Source organism: Xyrauchen texanus, chromosome 42 (assembly GCF_025860055.1).
Source record: "Xyrauchen texanus isolate HMW12.3.18 chromosome 42, RBS_HiC_50CHRs, whole genome shotgun sequence".
NCBI lineage: Eukaryota > Metazoa > Chordata > Actinopteri > Cypriniformes > Catostomidae > Xyrauchen > Xyrauchen texanus.
Window position 1 is genome coordinate 24,370,205 of NC_068317.1, and position 15,250 is coordinate 24,385,454.

Below are 15,250 nucleotides of genomic sequence, written 5' to 3' on the forward strand. Positions count from 1 at the left end.
CAAAAGAAAAATAAGGGAGATATTAGTCTTTCATTGCAGACTTGCTCTGACATGCTCAGTGCACAGCAAGGAGTTTTCTTTGCTCCGACAGGATTTAAACTTCTCATTCTACAGAAATAGAGAGGGCGAGAGAGGAAAACAGAGAGAAAGAGAGAGAGTTAGACAGATGCTTAGATCTGCCCTGTCTGGATGAAGCCTGTCATGTTCATAAATGGTGCCATTGTCTGCCCAAAAATTCCTTGAAAAGCCTAAAAATGCTCATGATACTGCCAACAGAGACAGAACTCAGTGTGGCGTCTTAATTTCCCTTGATTTTAAAATCCATCCCAAGATTGGATTTCACAGAAAAAGACCAAAAATATACACTGACACACTGACTTGCATTGGAAGTTGCTATAAGAACCCAGTTTTACATTATTTATCAGATGAAGTCTGTGATCTGGGTCCACACAGGTTAGTATAGCAGAGTCGGGTTATGGAGTTCACTCCCGTGAAGTGCACACTAATCCCGTTCTCCAGGCCAGGCAGTGCAAACTGTACTAGTGAGCTGGCAGGGACTAGAGGTGTCAATCTAGCTGGTTTGTTTTTATGCATGCCCTTGTTATACTGGAACTTGAGACTCTGATTACTAAATCACTGCCCCATCAAGGTACGCAGAATGCCACTGTAGGACACAGCGGTAGCTGAAAATAGTAGGTCAGCAAAAAAAGAAGAAAAAGCAAGAGTAATGAGAGAGAAAGAGTGAGAAGAGTAGGAAGGAAAAAACAAACTGGTGGAATGTTCCACTGTGTAATATTCTGTGAGTATGTGGCGGCAGTAGGTTTATAAAACAGGCATTTGGGATAAGAAAGCTTTTACATGAAACAACAGACGTAAATTCGTAGTTCATAGATGTAAATTTTTCGAAAACCAATTTATCTGAGCAATGCTATCCACATAAACTGTAAATGCATTTCTATAATTGTTTAATTTGCATCTACTTTTATTCCTCATAAGGAATTTTAGGAAAAACATCTAGGGTAAAGCTGATTCAAATAAACAACTGAGAACACCATTAAAGTCAACAGCAAAAACTGTTTGCAACCTATTTTACTTTGATAAAGTGCCATAAAAACAGGATATTCAACTGTATTCAGTATTATTATTTTTTCAAATGAATCGCTAACAGCAAGATCAGGAACATGCAATGTGCAAAGTAAACAGGGTCAATTTTGATTTTGTGTTTCCTCGAGTTACGAAAGAACAACCTTCAAGAAACAAAATTTTCCTTTGAGAACTTTCCTTCAAAAATGCCATTTAAAAAGTGCCAACGGATTAACAAAACAGCAGCATATTCACAAACATCCACACAGTGCTTTCCACAAAAGGATGTGATAGAGACACAACACTGCCCTTTTCCTAAGACCTCTCTCTCTCTCTTTGCCTTTCCATGATGCACACAAAAATCCACTGTTCCTCAGTGTAGTGAGTCAGAGGAATGGAATTGAAGCTCTGCTATGATCATCTGCATGGCAGAGGGGGTTTCCTCCTTCAGGAAAGAGCGCAGACCAGATAATAGCACTCACACATTAAACGAAGGGAAGAAAAACAGCAAATGCTACTAAAAAAAGCAAAACAGTGTAAAGAAAAAACCAGAGCAACAAAGAGAGAGACGGACAAAGTAATCTGAGCACTTCAATTTCCGAGTTTGAAAAAACAAATGCATTTTTTATAAAGCTATGCACCATCTGTTCCTGTAACTCCTGCTCTCTGCTGCTCGCAGTTGAATATCTGTGCAGCTACTGAAGGAGGTGTCCCGCTGTGTGTATATGCACCTCTGTATGAATATACTGTATCTCAATGTGTGTTTGTGTGTTGTGGGAGTGAGTATACTGTATATATTGTGTGTTTACCTGTACATGTGTCTGTTTAAGTATTATGCTGCTCTGTAATTGCACTAGTGCTGCATCTAGATACAAAAAAGTACCATGTTTTAAAGTACCTTGGTACTACCATGGTATTCTTTGAAATAATGTGTCTTGGAGTGCCATGTAAGCACTATGGTTTAAGGTTATGATCATTCAGAACCATAGAATATATTAAAGTACCATGGTGTTACCATAGTAAAATCATGTCCTTTTGGACATGTACAACTGTAATACCATGGTTTTCATTAACACAATGAATCTTGCAGAACCATGTAAGCACTACGATTTTTGATTACACAAATAATTCATGACCATATAAGTTCCATGGTATTTCCATGGTTATTTTGACATGGTACCCTGGTAAAATCATTGTTTTTGGACATCTTGAAGTACCATGTAAACACTATGGTTCATGATTATGATAATAATTCAGTACAATGGTATGTATCAAAATGAAGTGTTGGATGTGTTACCATGGTAAAACCATTGATTTCTGGACATGCACAATGGTAATACCATTGTATACTTTGAAGTACCTTGGAGTTCCATATAAATAGCATGTTCTAAGAGTATGCAATCTTTCAATGGCGCAACAGTACTTTTTTGCATTGTTTATCTATTGAGTAACGATCCATTTCTCACTTAGTACAATAACAGCTTCCCTTAAACTTGGCTGCCAACTGCAGTCATGACGTTAAGGGAATTCTGGTAATTCTACTCAAGTTCTTGAGTCCTGTAGAAGACTCCAAAACAACACAGAGCCAGGCGCAGTGTGGTTTATGCAAGATTTTGCATTCGTGGCCTCCAAGGTTTCTCTTTAACGTGCATAAGCAATGTGGCATTCATCAAAGACCACTGAGTTCAAAAGCTTAGCACAACTCGATTCTTAAGTTGCGTGATGCTAAAAGCGTCTGGGCCGTACTATATTTTTGTCTCCCCTGGGGCCATAGGCGACTGCTGTCTGTGCTGGGTTAGCCTGGCAAGTACGCTGGGCCAGGTGTGATCTGTTAGCAGCATATTAGTAATGTGTCTCTGAGTTAGAGGAAAGGGGTGAGCGATTGGGGGGCCACAGAGAGGGGCCAGGCCTCCGAGCCACATCAACACGAAACATATTTACACAATGTGGAGAAGGATGGATAAAAGGAGCAAACAATAATACAACGTGTAGATGCAGAAACCATTACCGCAGCCTGTTACAATGAAATTCAGGTGAACTAGCTAAATTACAAGAAAATGCAAAAAAATAAACAGGAGGAGTGTGGAAACGGTCGTTATTCTGGAATATGAATGTGTGTGCGTTTGTGCTACTTTAACAGGCATCCTGAAGAGAGTGAGTCAAAAATGAGTCTGTGAAGATATACAGACTAATGGTGAAATATCTGAGCAGTAGAACATATTTTTAAAACACGCAGAGTCACAGGTGCAAGGCTTCCTCGGCTGTGAATATACAGATATATTGACTACACTATATACACTATATTGACAGTCCCTCGGGAGGAGAGAGTCGAGCTTGCATTGATCTCTAGATGTCAGTAAGAGGGTCTTTGCAGGAAAGGTGATGCAGCACTTCGGAGAAAGTGCACTTAAAATGTTTCTCTGGTTCATAAATCCAAACAAAGATGCACAGGGCTAAAAGCAATGTTCCAGGTGCAATACAAGCTCAATCGACAGCATTTATAGCATAATGTTGATTACCACAAAAAACTAAAATTAAACTCCTACCTTGTTTATTTAGGGAAAAAAAGCAAAAAACGTGTTTACAGTAATCCACTTACAATGGAAGTGAATGGGGCCAACCCATAAATACAGTGTAAAATATACACTGTTCCAAAGGAATAGCACCAAGATGCCAACATTACACATTAAAATTATTTTAGTGTGATGAAATCATTGACAAAACTAGGAGTAAGATGTAAACAAACACTTGTTTTTGGGCACATTACGCAGTAACATAATCAGTTGCGTTATTTATCGGCTCTCTAGTTATTGGTGTTATGTATACCCTGTCTTGTTCCACTGTTGCCCTTTTGTTTACCATTTTTGTCACTTTTGTACTCCTTAGTTTTCACTTTTGTCCCTTTTGTAGCTCCACAGTCTTGTTTTCCCTCGTGTTCACTGGTCATTGTTTTCACCGGTCTCATTAGTTTGCCCTTTGGTTTCTGTTCATCACCTGGTTACCTTGTTTGAGTTCTGTTTGGTTATTGGTCCCTTTTCCCCTTGTGCATGTATTTAACCCTGTCTGTTTGTTCAGTCCTTGTCGATCGTTGAGTGTTGTTGGCCTGGTGTGTTTTCCCTGCCCGAGTTCTCAGTATTTAAGTTTCCTCATTGTGGGTTTTTCTTTTGTGTTTATTTGTTTATTTGATCTTTCAATAAAAGTTTACTGCATTTGGATCCACAATCCTCGTCTGCCTCGTTGCTCATTCGTCACAATTGGAAATGTCAGCGCAAAAACTGCCAACCAAGCTCTATTTTGTACATTTGGATGTGCTCAAATCTACTAAAGGCACTCTGAACTACAGACATACTGTACTCTATAGTACCTCTATACAAAAATACTAAGCCAACTGTACACTGTCCAACCCTGGGAAACTTTTATCAGCAAATTGTTTGCAGAAATGCAAAGTCAACATCAAAGAATAACCACCAGCACGACCACCTGGCAAAGATCGTACAAACGATAGAAAATTAAACAAAGTTCTTATCCCCAACATGCCAGAACATTACTGTTGCCTTCCATTGCAGCTTCTCTAGATCTGTGTGGAACAGACATTGCAGGCTTTCTTTGCCCTGTTTACATTTACAAAAAGTACCATGGTACATGAATTTCAGTACTATATCAATGTACCATGGTATTGCAACTGTAGCTCCACAAAACATTTTTTAAAGGATCTCTCTGTCCTTTTCTCTTGTTCTCCTCTGCCGGCCAGCTCCGTCTCTTCCATAAACCCCTCTGCTTGTGATTCTGCTATTCTTATTGGACAAATTGAATTGAACAGTCATTGCAGCTCCTCTTAGCTGTGTAAACAGTGATGTGAGTGCACAGAGGCTCTGATTCAGTATCCTGTGGTCTAGGCTACTGTGACTCCTCATTTTAAATCTTTAACATGCATTATACTGTGCTTTCAAGCCTCTTATTGAGAGAATTTGTCAGCCTTTATAAGTCTTTATGAAGTTAAGAAAACATTATGGGGTCAGATTTGATTTTGAGTAGGAATTTGGTGACGAATGCCTCTCTAACTGCTAAGCACACAACCACAAAACTCTCCTTAAAATAACGCCTAAAAATGATTGTTTTGACACAATCTCAGATCGATCAAGGGTTACAAAATAATTACTGTATTCATATTTAGAACGGCTGCAAAATTATGACCTGTCTGCTGCAGACTGTAATAGTTGCTCTCTAAAGACAATTTCACTTCCACAAGTTAGGCCGGATTGCATTTACATTTATGCATTTTCGTAAACACTTTTATCCAAGGTGGCTTCCAGTGCAAACAATATACATTTTATCAGTACGTGGAAACCCATGACCATGGCATTGCTAACCAGTTGAACTGCAACACGGCTTTGGTGTGCACTCGAGTTCAGAAACAGCTTTTAACCAAACAAACCAAACTCTAATGTCAAATGGACATGGATGAATCTCTTTGTGAAAGCACTCAGATTGTCAGGCTGCATGACACATTATATGGACAAAATGAATTGAAAAACAACTTAATCAGACAAACCTTGGATGCACTGCAAAGCCCCATCTTCCGTGCGGATGGTGAACGTCTCACCTGGATTCACCTGGACCAGGATTACCTGGAAAAAAAAAGATCCAGAGTCAATCAAACTCATGATGTCATACAGTGAAGTTTTAATGATGGTCATTATACAGTATGCTAGTATACACATAACGATGGATGGATGGATGGATGGATGGACAGAAAAGATAGATAGATAGATAGATAGATAGATAGATAGATAGATAGATAGATAGATAGATAGATAGATAGATAGATAGATAGATAGATAGATATGGTTTGACTATTTAGTTGTATATGTTCTGTGCAATAAGCTCACCTGTTGTGATGCATCTCCATTGATCATATGGTGCATCATGGGAACCTCGTTGCTCAGTGGTGGAGGGAGGTCGAGCATTTGGTCCGTCATCATCATGGTGACGAACATTCATGGAGGCTTCCCTGTAACAGCCTATAAGAGCAACAGGTATCAGCTCTGTCAAAGCAATATATCTCAGTATGATGAAACAGACCAGACCAGTCCTTAAATAAGCAATTATCCTCAATTCAAATAAGCCATGGATGGCTAATGATGAAGACTAAAGCAGACCCTCATTTACAAACCCATCCAGCATCCCGACATACACACACATGGTTTCAAATACACACACTCACTGAATGGGTACTCATGAGATATGGAAAGGAATGAAATCATCATGATGTCACCAATGTTTATATGATGATGTAAACTGTAAAAGGATGATGTAATCTGTATATAAATGCAGTTATAGGGCGACAGTTTCTCCACCACAGCTGGAAGACTGGGCAGAGAGAAAAAAAAGGGCACAATGAAAAGAGGAATCTCTGTCAGCCTCAGTCTTGTAGAGACAAGAAACTTCCCTGGTTTATATCAGTATGTGTGATTTTTAAAGTAGTTGTAGGGATAGTTCACCCATAAATGAAAACGCATTCATTTACTAACTGTTTTGTTGTTCCAAAGCTCACTTTGACTTTCTTTTTGGCAGAATGTTAGCCTCAGTCTCCTTGCTCTTTCATTGCATCTTTTTTTCTATACAATGGAAGTGACTGTGGCAAACAATCTGCCTGATATCTGCTTTTGTATTCCATTGAAGTAAAAGAGTCATACAGGTTTGAAACAACATGGGGTAAGTAAATGATGACAGAACTGCAAAAAAAATCTGCAAAATCTACAAATCACATAATTGATAGAAAGAACAAGCTGTTCACCATCTTGCCCCATTCTTAAGTAGCCATAGCTAGGAATAAAAAAAATAAAAGTTTAAATTAAAATGTAGACTTAGCATGTTTCTTTCAACATTCTGCCTACACCTTTCCTCAACCCATGAAGTTTCTAAATAACAAAAATGATTTGAGGATTCTAAAGTGCTGCATCCCAATTCACATTCAAACAATATTACTTCACTAGTGATGGGAATGCATAAAGTTAAGTATGTAGGAAGACAGCATGCCAGCATAGTGACACACCACATCATTAAATTGTGTCCATATACTGCTGTTATGTATTGTTTATGGTAAGGCTATCTGTTAGCGTATGGCTAGTTTTGTTATCTTAAACTTGCTTAAAACATCACTTTTAGGTTCATACATTTAATTCATCTGAGAAATACAATACAGACATGTTTGTCATACTTTTCTTAATGTATTATGATCTGAGAATTTTGCAATATAGTACAAACTGCATGAAAACCTTTTTTTTCCTTTGTAATACAAAACACTTGCACAACAGTTGTGCACAGCAGTCAGTACATAAGAGTCTTGCTGTGAGGTCGAGTTGCATATTGATTAGCTTGATAAATAGGTTTTACAACTCTGTCCTCAGCAAAAACAATCTTGCTTGTTACACTGAAAACAAGCAAATTAACTAGAGTTAACTGCAGAATTGGTCCACATGATGCCCTTAAAACTCCTAAAAAAACAACCAAAGTTCAGGTGGTGGGGGAAAGGTCAGGAAAGTGATGATAGTGTCATCTCATCAGCTGACTGGTGCCATTTTCCTCTATGAAAGCAATAACCTGTCCCATTTAACTCCAAAACAAAAACGTCACCACTGGGGTGAAACCCAGAACACAACAGAAAACATCAATCTGATGTTCTAAGTACCACTGAAACAACTGTACTGTACTCCAAAAGCAAGAAAAGAAACATTATACAGTGATAAAAACAGAACAGAAGCCTTTTACCTTTATAAAAAATACACTAGTGTTACCATACTACAGTAAATGCCCCTCCACACTCCATACGAAATCGAAGAAAGAACCGGTGTGACGTCATTTAGAACAAAATATGGACAAAAAAATTATTTTGAGTTAATTTCAGTGGTTCATAACAGCTCACCAACTGCTAAAATGCTTCTTACTCTCATTGGTCCAAGTCATCGGTAGGTGTGACCTGGAACTCCACCTACTTTGAGGCCGACAACTAATTCCTGTCCAGTCAGCTAAAGATCAGTCAACATGAACACATCTATAAGCGAGCTGAAGCAAATTTTCCTACATCTGTACAACAGTTTGCGTAGACATTTTGCAAAAAAAAAATGTTTGTATAATTAGTCTTCAAAAGAAATCATGTCTACTCAAAGTGCCCATTTTTTTCATGTGCTATTGGAAGCTGAACGCCATTCACACCTCTGCGCAAAGTAAAAAATGGGCACTTTGAAAAATCATAATTCTTTTGTATGTATTCTACCCATTAACACTTTTTAAACACCCATCATCAGTAGTATCAGTGTCATCATAAATTACAATAACAGTGCAATTGGCACATATTATGGACGTGTCTAGCGTGTTAGCCAATTAGTGCTATATGTAAATAGTAAATATTACAGATTACACATTATATACTGCATATATTTTAAGAAATGTGCTATTTAAATAAACTTGCCTTGTCTTGCCAACTTCAAATCATCATCGAACAGCTTTTCGATGATGATTTTACTGATCTTGTGTGAATTCTTCTCATAGATGGAGAAAATTGTGAAATATACAACGATACTTTGAGATGCCCCATCCATTTAAATCCAGAATAATTAGCACCCATTCAAAGAAGTGTTCTAAAAGTAAAAATATACCATAGCAGTGCCATGTTATGTTGCACATAGGTAGTACAATGGTATTTTTGGGACCATGAGGACAATTTCTGTAAGTGCATATTCATGTGCCATGCTATTTACATGGTACTCCAAAGTTCTTCAAAGAATACTATGGTATTATTGTATAACGAACCATGTTGCGTATTACTTTCATAAATGTCCAAAAACATGCTTTTACTATGATACCATGTCACAAAACAAATGACGATATACAGTAGAGGAGAGGATGAGAGAATAGAGATAGGGGTCTTTTAATTGGATTGTAAATACCTTCACTTCCACCTCAAACACAGACAAATATACAAACCACCCAGAGCCAAACTGTTCCCTTGAATTTGATTTTAAAAAACATCCTAGAAGTTGCACACTTCACCTTTCAGACACACACTTACATAGACAAACTGTAAATTAATCTCCCTATAAAATCACTACAAGCATCCTGCACACTTTCTCATTCTAAGCATGCTTGTCTATGTTTCCTCAGCGCTGTGTTCCTTGGCCTATAATTACTGCCAACTAAAATCATTAACACTACGGCTTAACACACCAAGGACCCCGGGGTCCAAAAACCTTCTCCCTCTCTCCTGTCCCCTCCCCCTCTCTCTTTTACCCTCAAGGCCTTTCTTTGCACTCTCCTCATTCCCCTCATTCCTGTGCATGGCTGAAGTCTGAACTTTTGTAGGGTCAAGGGGGATGTTTAAGGGCTAAATCCCCTGAAAGAAAAGTTGAGAAGATTCATACAATGTCAGAGCCAAGAGAGGGGGCTGCACAAAGAGGCCAGACCCCCTACCTTCATGGGTCATGTTGTTATGACCATGTCACAAGAAAGAGACAGAGAGTTCTTTTATGGCATGGCTGAGGCTCCAGCAATGAGGGGTATTTCCAACCACCTCCCCATCGTCCTTGCACTCCTTCACACAGCCAAGCAGCATGCCTTTTCACACAACCAAAATAATATTGGTGAAACAAATGTTTCCCTGGTAACAGCATCTCAAAACTTCCTCAGGACCTGGATGTTTGGTCGTTCAGAACGCTGATAATGAACATGGATCAGAGTGCAGCTTAATTTATGTTTTCCCTCCTAAATTCAGTTTTGTGATGTCAAGAACTGCCCAAAAAAAAATTTTACATCTAGAAATGCAAAAATCACAAGGAGAATATCTCAATAATGAACTTCATAAACATAACTTCTTAAAGTATCCTGAGCAAGTAACAAGCAGCATTTGAGAAATAACATTATTCCCTGTGATCCCATTTTTCCTTTCATGAGTCGAATCAAATCTCATGTAAAAACTTCTAATGATCAGTTGACATGTCAACCACAAGATACCTGCTGCTCACACTTCCGTAAAACTTAAAGATAAACATCTAAAGTGCACTGTGACATGCCACAGTAAAAACATTTTTTTTAAACTGATCATAGTTCAGGTTCACAGTATTTTTGAAACTAGGGCTGCAACTAACGATTATTTTGATAATCTACTAATCTAACGATTATTAGAACGATTCTTCGACTACTCGCCGATTATTGCAACGATTAATCTTTAGCTCTTAACTGACTATTCAGCTTGTGCCTTGACTTAAAAGATCGTACTTACTAACAATAAAGAGGACAAACCATCTTTTAAAAATACCTCTAAATGACATTCACTGAATTAAAGAAAACACATTTTTTATATTAAGTTCAATTCCGTTAAAAAATCACTGCGAAAAAATGATATTGTTATCAAGGTTTTTGTCTTGTTTTCCATTTAAGATACACGATACATTTACTTGAGAAGGAGCATATAAATTATTTAGACAGAGAATGTATCTTGACTATGTGTATTTTATATATAAGTGTATTTTTTTCACTTGACCATACTTCTGCCAGTGCAGTAAAGTCAAAATGTACTTATATTCAAGAAATACAGTATTATCTGAAAGCAAGTCAAAATATCTTATATGTTGCTTCTTAGGTAAATGTATTTTTTTTTAAGGATTTTGAGATATTTTAAAATATTTAATATTATATTCAATAAGTTTTAATTAAGCGGCATGGCAGCTCTGGCTCTGCTTTATTTTACAACGAGAGTGCTTCTGTATTTTTCTTGTTTTGTAATTTTGTCTAATTTCCTCATACTTTCCGATCTACATCACCTGGAGCTGTTTGGAATGTTTAGAGTGCATCTGGACTTTGAGCTGTGAAATTCTTCCTCTCCTCAATCAGGCGCGAGCTGCTGTGCTCCTCTCACGTGTCATCATTAGAGTTTAATGTGATCTCAAGTTACGTTGAACGAGATCAAATGACTATTAGACAACCAAAATATTTCCCAACAATATTTGATTGTCGACGTTGTCGATAAATGTCGACTAATCATTTCAGCCCTAATTTAAACTTTTAATAGCATCCTCAACAGCAACCAAGCATTTACAGCAGACATCTGTATGTTTTATATACAGCTAATGGTAACACTTTACAATACATTGAATACATTAACATAAGTTAAATGCATAAGTTGAACAACACTTTTACAGCACACTTTGATCTATATTTAGTTAATGTTGGCATGCATTTGTAAAAATAATAGTTGTATATCATCAGTTAATGCATTATGAATTAAAGCTGAACTAAGAATCTTTGTGCTCTCTAGTGACATCTGTGGTTGAAAATTAAAATTGCGAGCAAATTGTGGAAGAACGCTTTACGAAAGTTGTGTTTTGGCACTGCTCTTCTGTGCAGATGAATCTCATGATTTGGACAGCGTCTGTGCGTTATCATGACTGGGAGATATTTAGAGCTGGTGTAATTTGTTCTGTTTTCATGTAGAAATTCTGTTATTCTGTTAAACAATACTAAACAACCTAACCCAAACTAAAGTATTACTTGCTTTGATAAGGATAAACAACACTGGCATTTAAATTATTTGAATGAATGAATCAATCAATAAATACATTTTACACTCATAGCACTTTTCTGAGACAACCCTCATTGCGCTTTTACATCTGATAACAAACCATAACCAGTTACCGGCATATTTTAATATGATCACTGAATAGTTTTATCTACTCTTTTATTTGTATTGAACTACACTTATCAATTTAACAGGTGAAACTCGTGATATTGCTGATACAAGCTCAATGGAAGACTTTTTTAGGTTTATATTATATTGTACAGCCAGTCGATAATGCAATACAACAATAATACTACAATGATATTACAATATTATGTCTATGCACTGCTAACAAAAACACTGTAAACTAAAAATATAATAAGAGGACTTAATAATTATGGAATAAAATATATTTTATTAAAAGGAATATTCTGGGTCCAATACAAGTTAACAGCTCAATCAACAGCATTTGTGGCATAATATTGATTACCACAAACATTTATTTAAACATGTGCCTACTTTTCTTAAAACAAAAGCTAAAATCTGGGTTACTGTGGGGCACTTAAAATGGATGTGAATGGGGGCAAATATTTTTAATGTTAAAATACTCACTTTTTCAAAAGTATAGCCACAAGACTTAACGAATGTAATGAATGAATGAATGTAAACATGATTTTAGTATGATAAAATCACTCGTTCGATGTTCCATTAATCAAAGCATGACAACCAATATAAGCTTCTACAATCCTATCAGACAACATATCCAAGCATTATAGCAAGTGAAGAACTTTGCCAAACAGTTAACAGATAAACATCCATCCAGACTGCTGCGATGCTGTCCTGAAAAGTGTGACAGTGACTGACTGAACAGCTGATGATACCTAATGCATTTATTTACTAATGTTAACAAATAGAAACTTATTGTAAAGGGTTGCAAAGCTAATTATAATTACACTCCTACCCCTAAAAGAAAGCTTTTTACCTTTTTTCAGAGTACATGAACATTCCCAAAGGGAGGTTTTCTCAGATTTAGCTAGCTCATTTTAGAGGACAATTTTGTCCCCAAACTATAGCTAAGTACGTACACATATGCACCACCAAAAGACAGATTTAATTGTTTCTAAATGTCTTCTCTTCCATCTGGCAGGTTTACAGGTTCAGATGTGGACTTTAATCCAGCTAATGGTACATAACACTGAGGAAGCTAAGAAACCAAAACCACCAGTTTTTCCTTTCCACCTCCCGCCTCTTTGTTTTGTTCTATTATTCCATCCCTTCCTCTCACCACTGATCAGTTGAAACACACACACACACACACACACACACACACACACACACACACACACACACACACACACATTCCTACAGAATAAGAAACACACACACACACACACACACACACACACACATTCCTACAGAATAAGAAACACACACACACACACACATTCCTACAGAATAAGAAACACACACACACACACACACACACATTCCTACAGAATAAGAAACAATCTAAATGTCAAATTCCCCCCACACCCCCAAAGTAACCCCGTCTCACCTTGGAGTTCTCAGCATTTCCATCTAAATGCCGTTGACTCACGTCTGCGACTCTGATCAGCGTTTACTGCCAGATGACATCACCTCTTTAAAAATATCCCCATTTCACTTGACACCTCCACCTCAATGCAACTGAAGTAGGGTTGGGCGATGTCCCCTAAATTGGCAGTTGACGATGTTGACAGTAAAACATCGCGATGGACGATGATATCGTCGGGGGAGTTGGGACGGGTGGGTGTTATATAATTTCATATAATTTTCAAAAATTATATGACAAATTATAATTTCGTTATTTTACTAACCCAACTAATGACTCGTCGGCGCTTTATCAGTAGGTTGCACGACACGTGAAGCATTATTTTTTTAGCTTTCACTTAAGAAGAGTTGTGCACTTTTTATTTTAATATATCTCTTTACATAAATACTATTTTCCACTTAAAAACTATAATTTCGTTATTTTACTATCCCAACTGACTCGTCCGCGCTTTCCAATAGGTTGCACGTAAGGGGGAAAAATATTTCTTCCACTTAAGAAGAGTTGTGCACTTTTTATTTTAATATATCTCTTTACATAGATATTTTTTTTCTACTGAAAAACTATAATTTCGTTATTTTACTAGCCCAACTAATTAGTAGCCTACTCATCCGGGCTTTTTAATATATTGCGCCTAAGAAAAAAAAGTCGTCTTTGGGCAGCCTTCTTGCGAAGAGAGCAGCCACAGCCACGCTCACTGATGAGCAAAAGGTCGAGGCAGAAATTACCATGTACCTGCAGGAAATGGCCATTGATGGGGAAGAGGACCCGCTGACTTGGTGGAAAACGAACGACAAAAGGTTTCCGTTCATGGCAAGATCAGCACGGAAATATCTGTGCATATGTGCTACCAGTACTCCATCAGAGCGGGTCTTCAGCACAGCGGGTAGTGTAGTTACTCCAATCCGCAGCTTATTAAAACCAGATAAAGTGAATATGTTGGTATTTCTGGCCAGAAACATCGAAATTTAAACATGGTCTATGGTGAAAGATATTAGACTTCTTTATGCATTTTTCGCCATCCGTTGCGGAGCTATTCGATTTTGCATATTATTTTGTAAATGTTCATTTGTGTAGTTCATATGACCACTTTACAATATTTCAATAACATAATTTATTTTGTAGCCTGTGCTGAATTTAATTGTGCTGCTAATTATAAGTGAAATGTAATGCGAGTTTGGTCTGAGTGTTGTTCCGTTCTGTCTTTATTTGTTGTTCTTCTATGTTTTAATAAATGTGTGTTATTCATATTCACCTTGTTTCTTTCATTTGATTTGACATTATGGACTTATGGCCAAGGAAATTTTTCTTTAAAAGTATTAACCAGACAAAAGTGATTTGACGTTCGCTAGTCTGGGTTTATCTTAAACTGCCGCTTCAGTGTATACAAGAGCTATGTGACAATGAGCAAGATTTTCTACAACTACTAATAATTAATTAATAAATGCTATTTTCTTGTAGCCTACAACATAAAATATTTTAATCTAAATGTACAGTGTAAGACATGTAAAAAAAAGACGAAGCTAACAATCAATATTTGTGTAGCCTGCCTGACACGGTATTTTCACAGACTAACACGTCACGTCTCTGGCATATACTACAGTATTTAAAATAGCATATATGCATTAGTTATATTCTCAATTTAATTTACAGAGCAATCCCTGCAAAGTTTTTAGGTTAACTATAGAAGAGACTAGGATTAATGAGTCACACTAGCAAGACTCGCAAAAGGGGGCGTGGCATCACGATGGTGGCTCTACATCGTGATGTTGGTCAGCCATCACCATCCATCGGCACAACCCTAAACTGAAGCAAGGCCTGATAATGCTCCAGACAGGGCACAGACAGGAAACCGAGGACACATTGCAGGAGCGTGGCAGAAACATTATATGGATGCTTGGACTGGAATAATGAACCAATTGATTATTTGTGTCTGGTTTAGCAGATTGCTCTAGTCAGGCAGTGAGTCAATTTTTGCTAGAAATTCTTCTCTCTGCCCAATAGGGGGTGATATGCATGAAGCATGT

The 15,250-nt window shown here is 37.3% G+C and overlaps 1 protein-coding gene across 1 annotated transcript in view; it reads right to left on the minus strand.

The window, feature by feature from the left end:
- The window catches only part of fndc3bb (fibronectin type III domain containing 3Bb), a 78,851-nt gene that overhangs the window by 54,868 nt on the left and 8,733 nt on the right, over nt 1-15,250 (minus strand). The window contains exons 2-3 of the mRNA XM_052115347.1: nt 5,973-6,104; nt 5,636-5,711 (exon numbers count right to left, since the gene is read on the minus strand). Of these exons, the coding sequence (XP_051971307.1) occupies nt 5,636-5,711; nt 5,973-6,080 (184 nt within the window). The 5' untranslated portion in view covers nt 6,081-6,104. The remainder of the gene's footprint in view (nt 1-5,635; nt 5,712-5,972; nt 6,105-15,250) is intronic.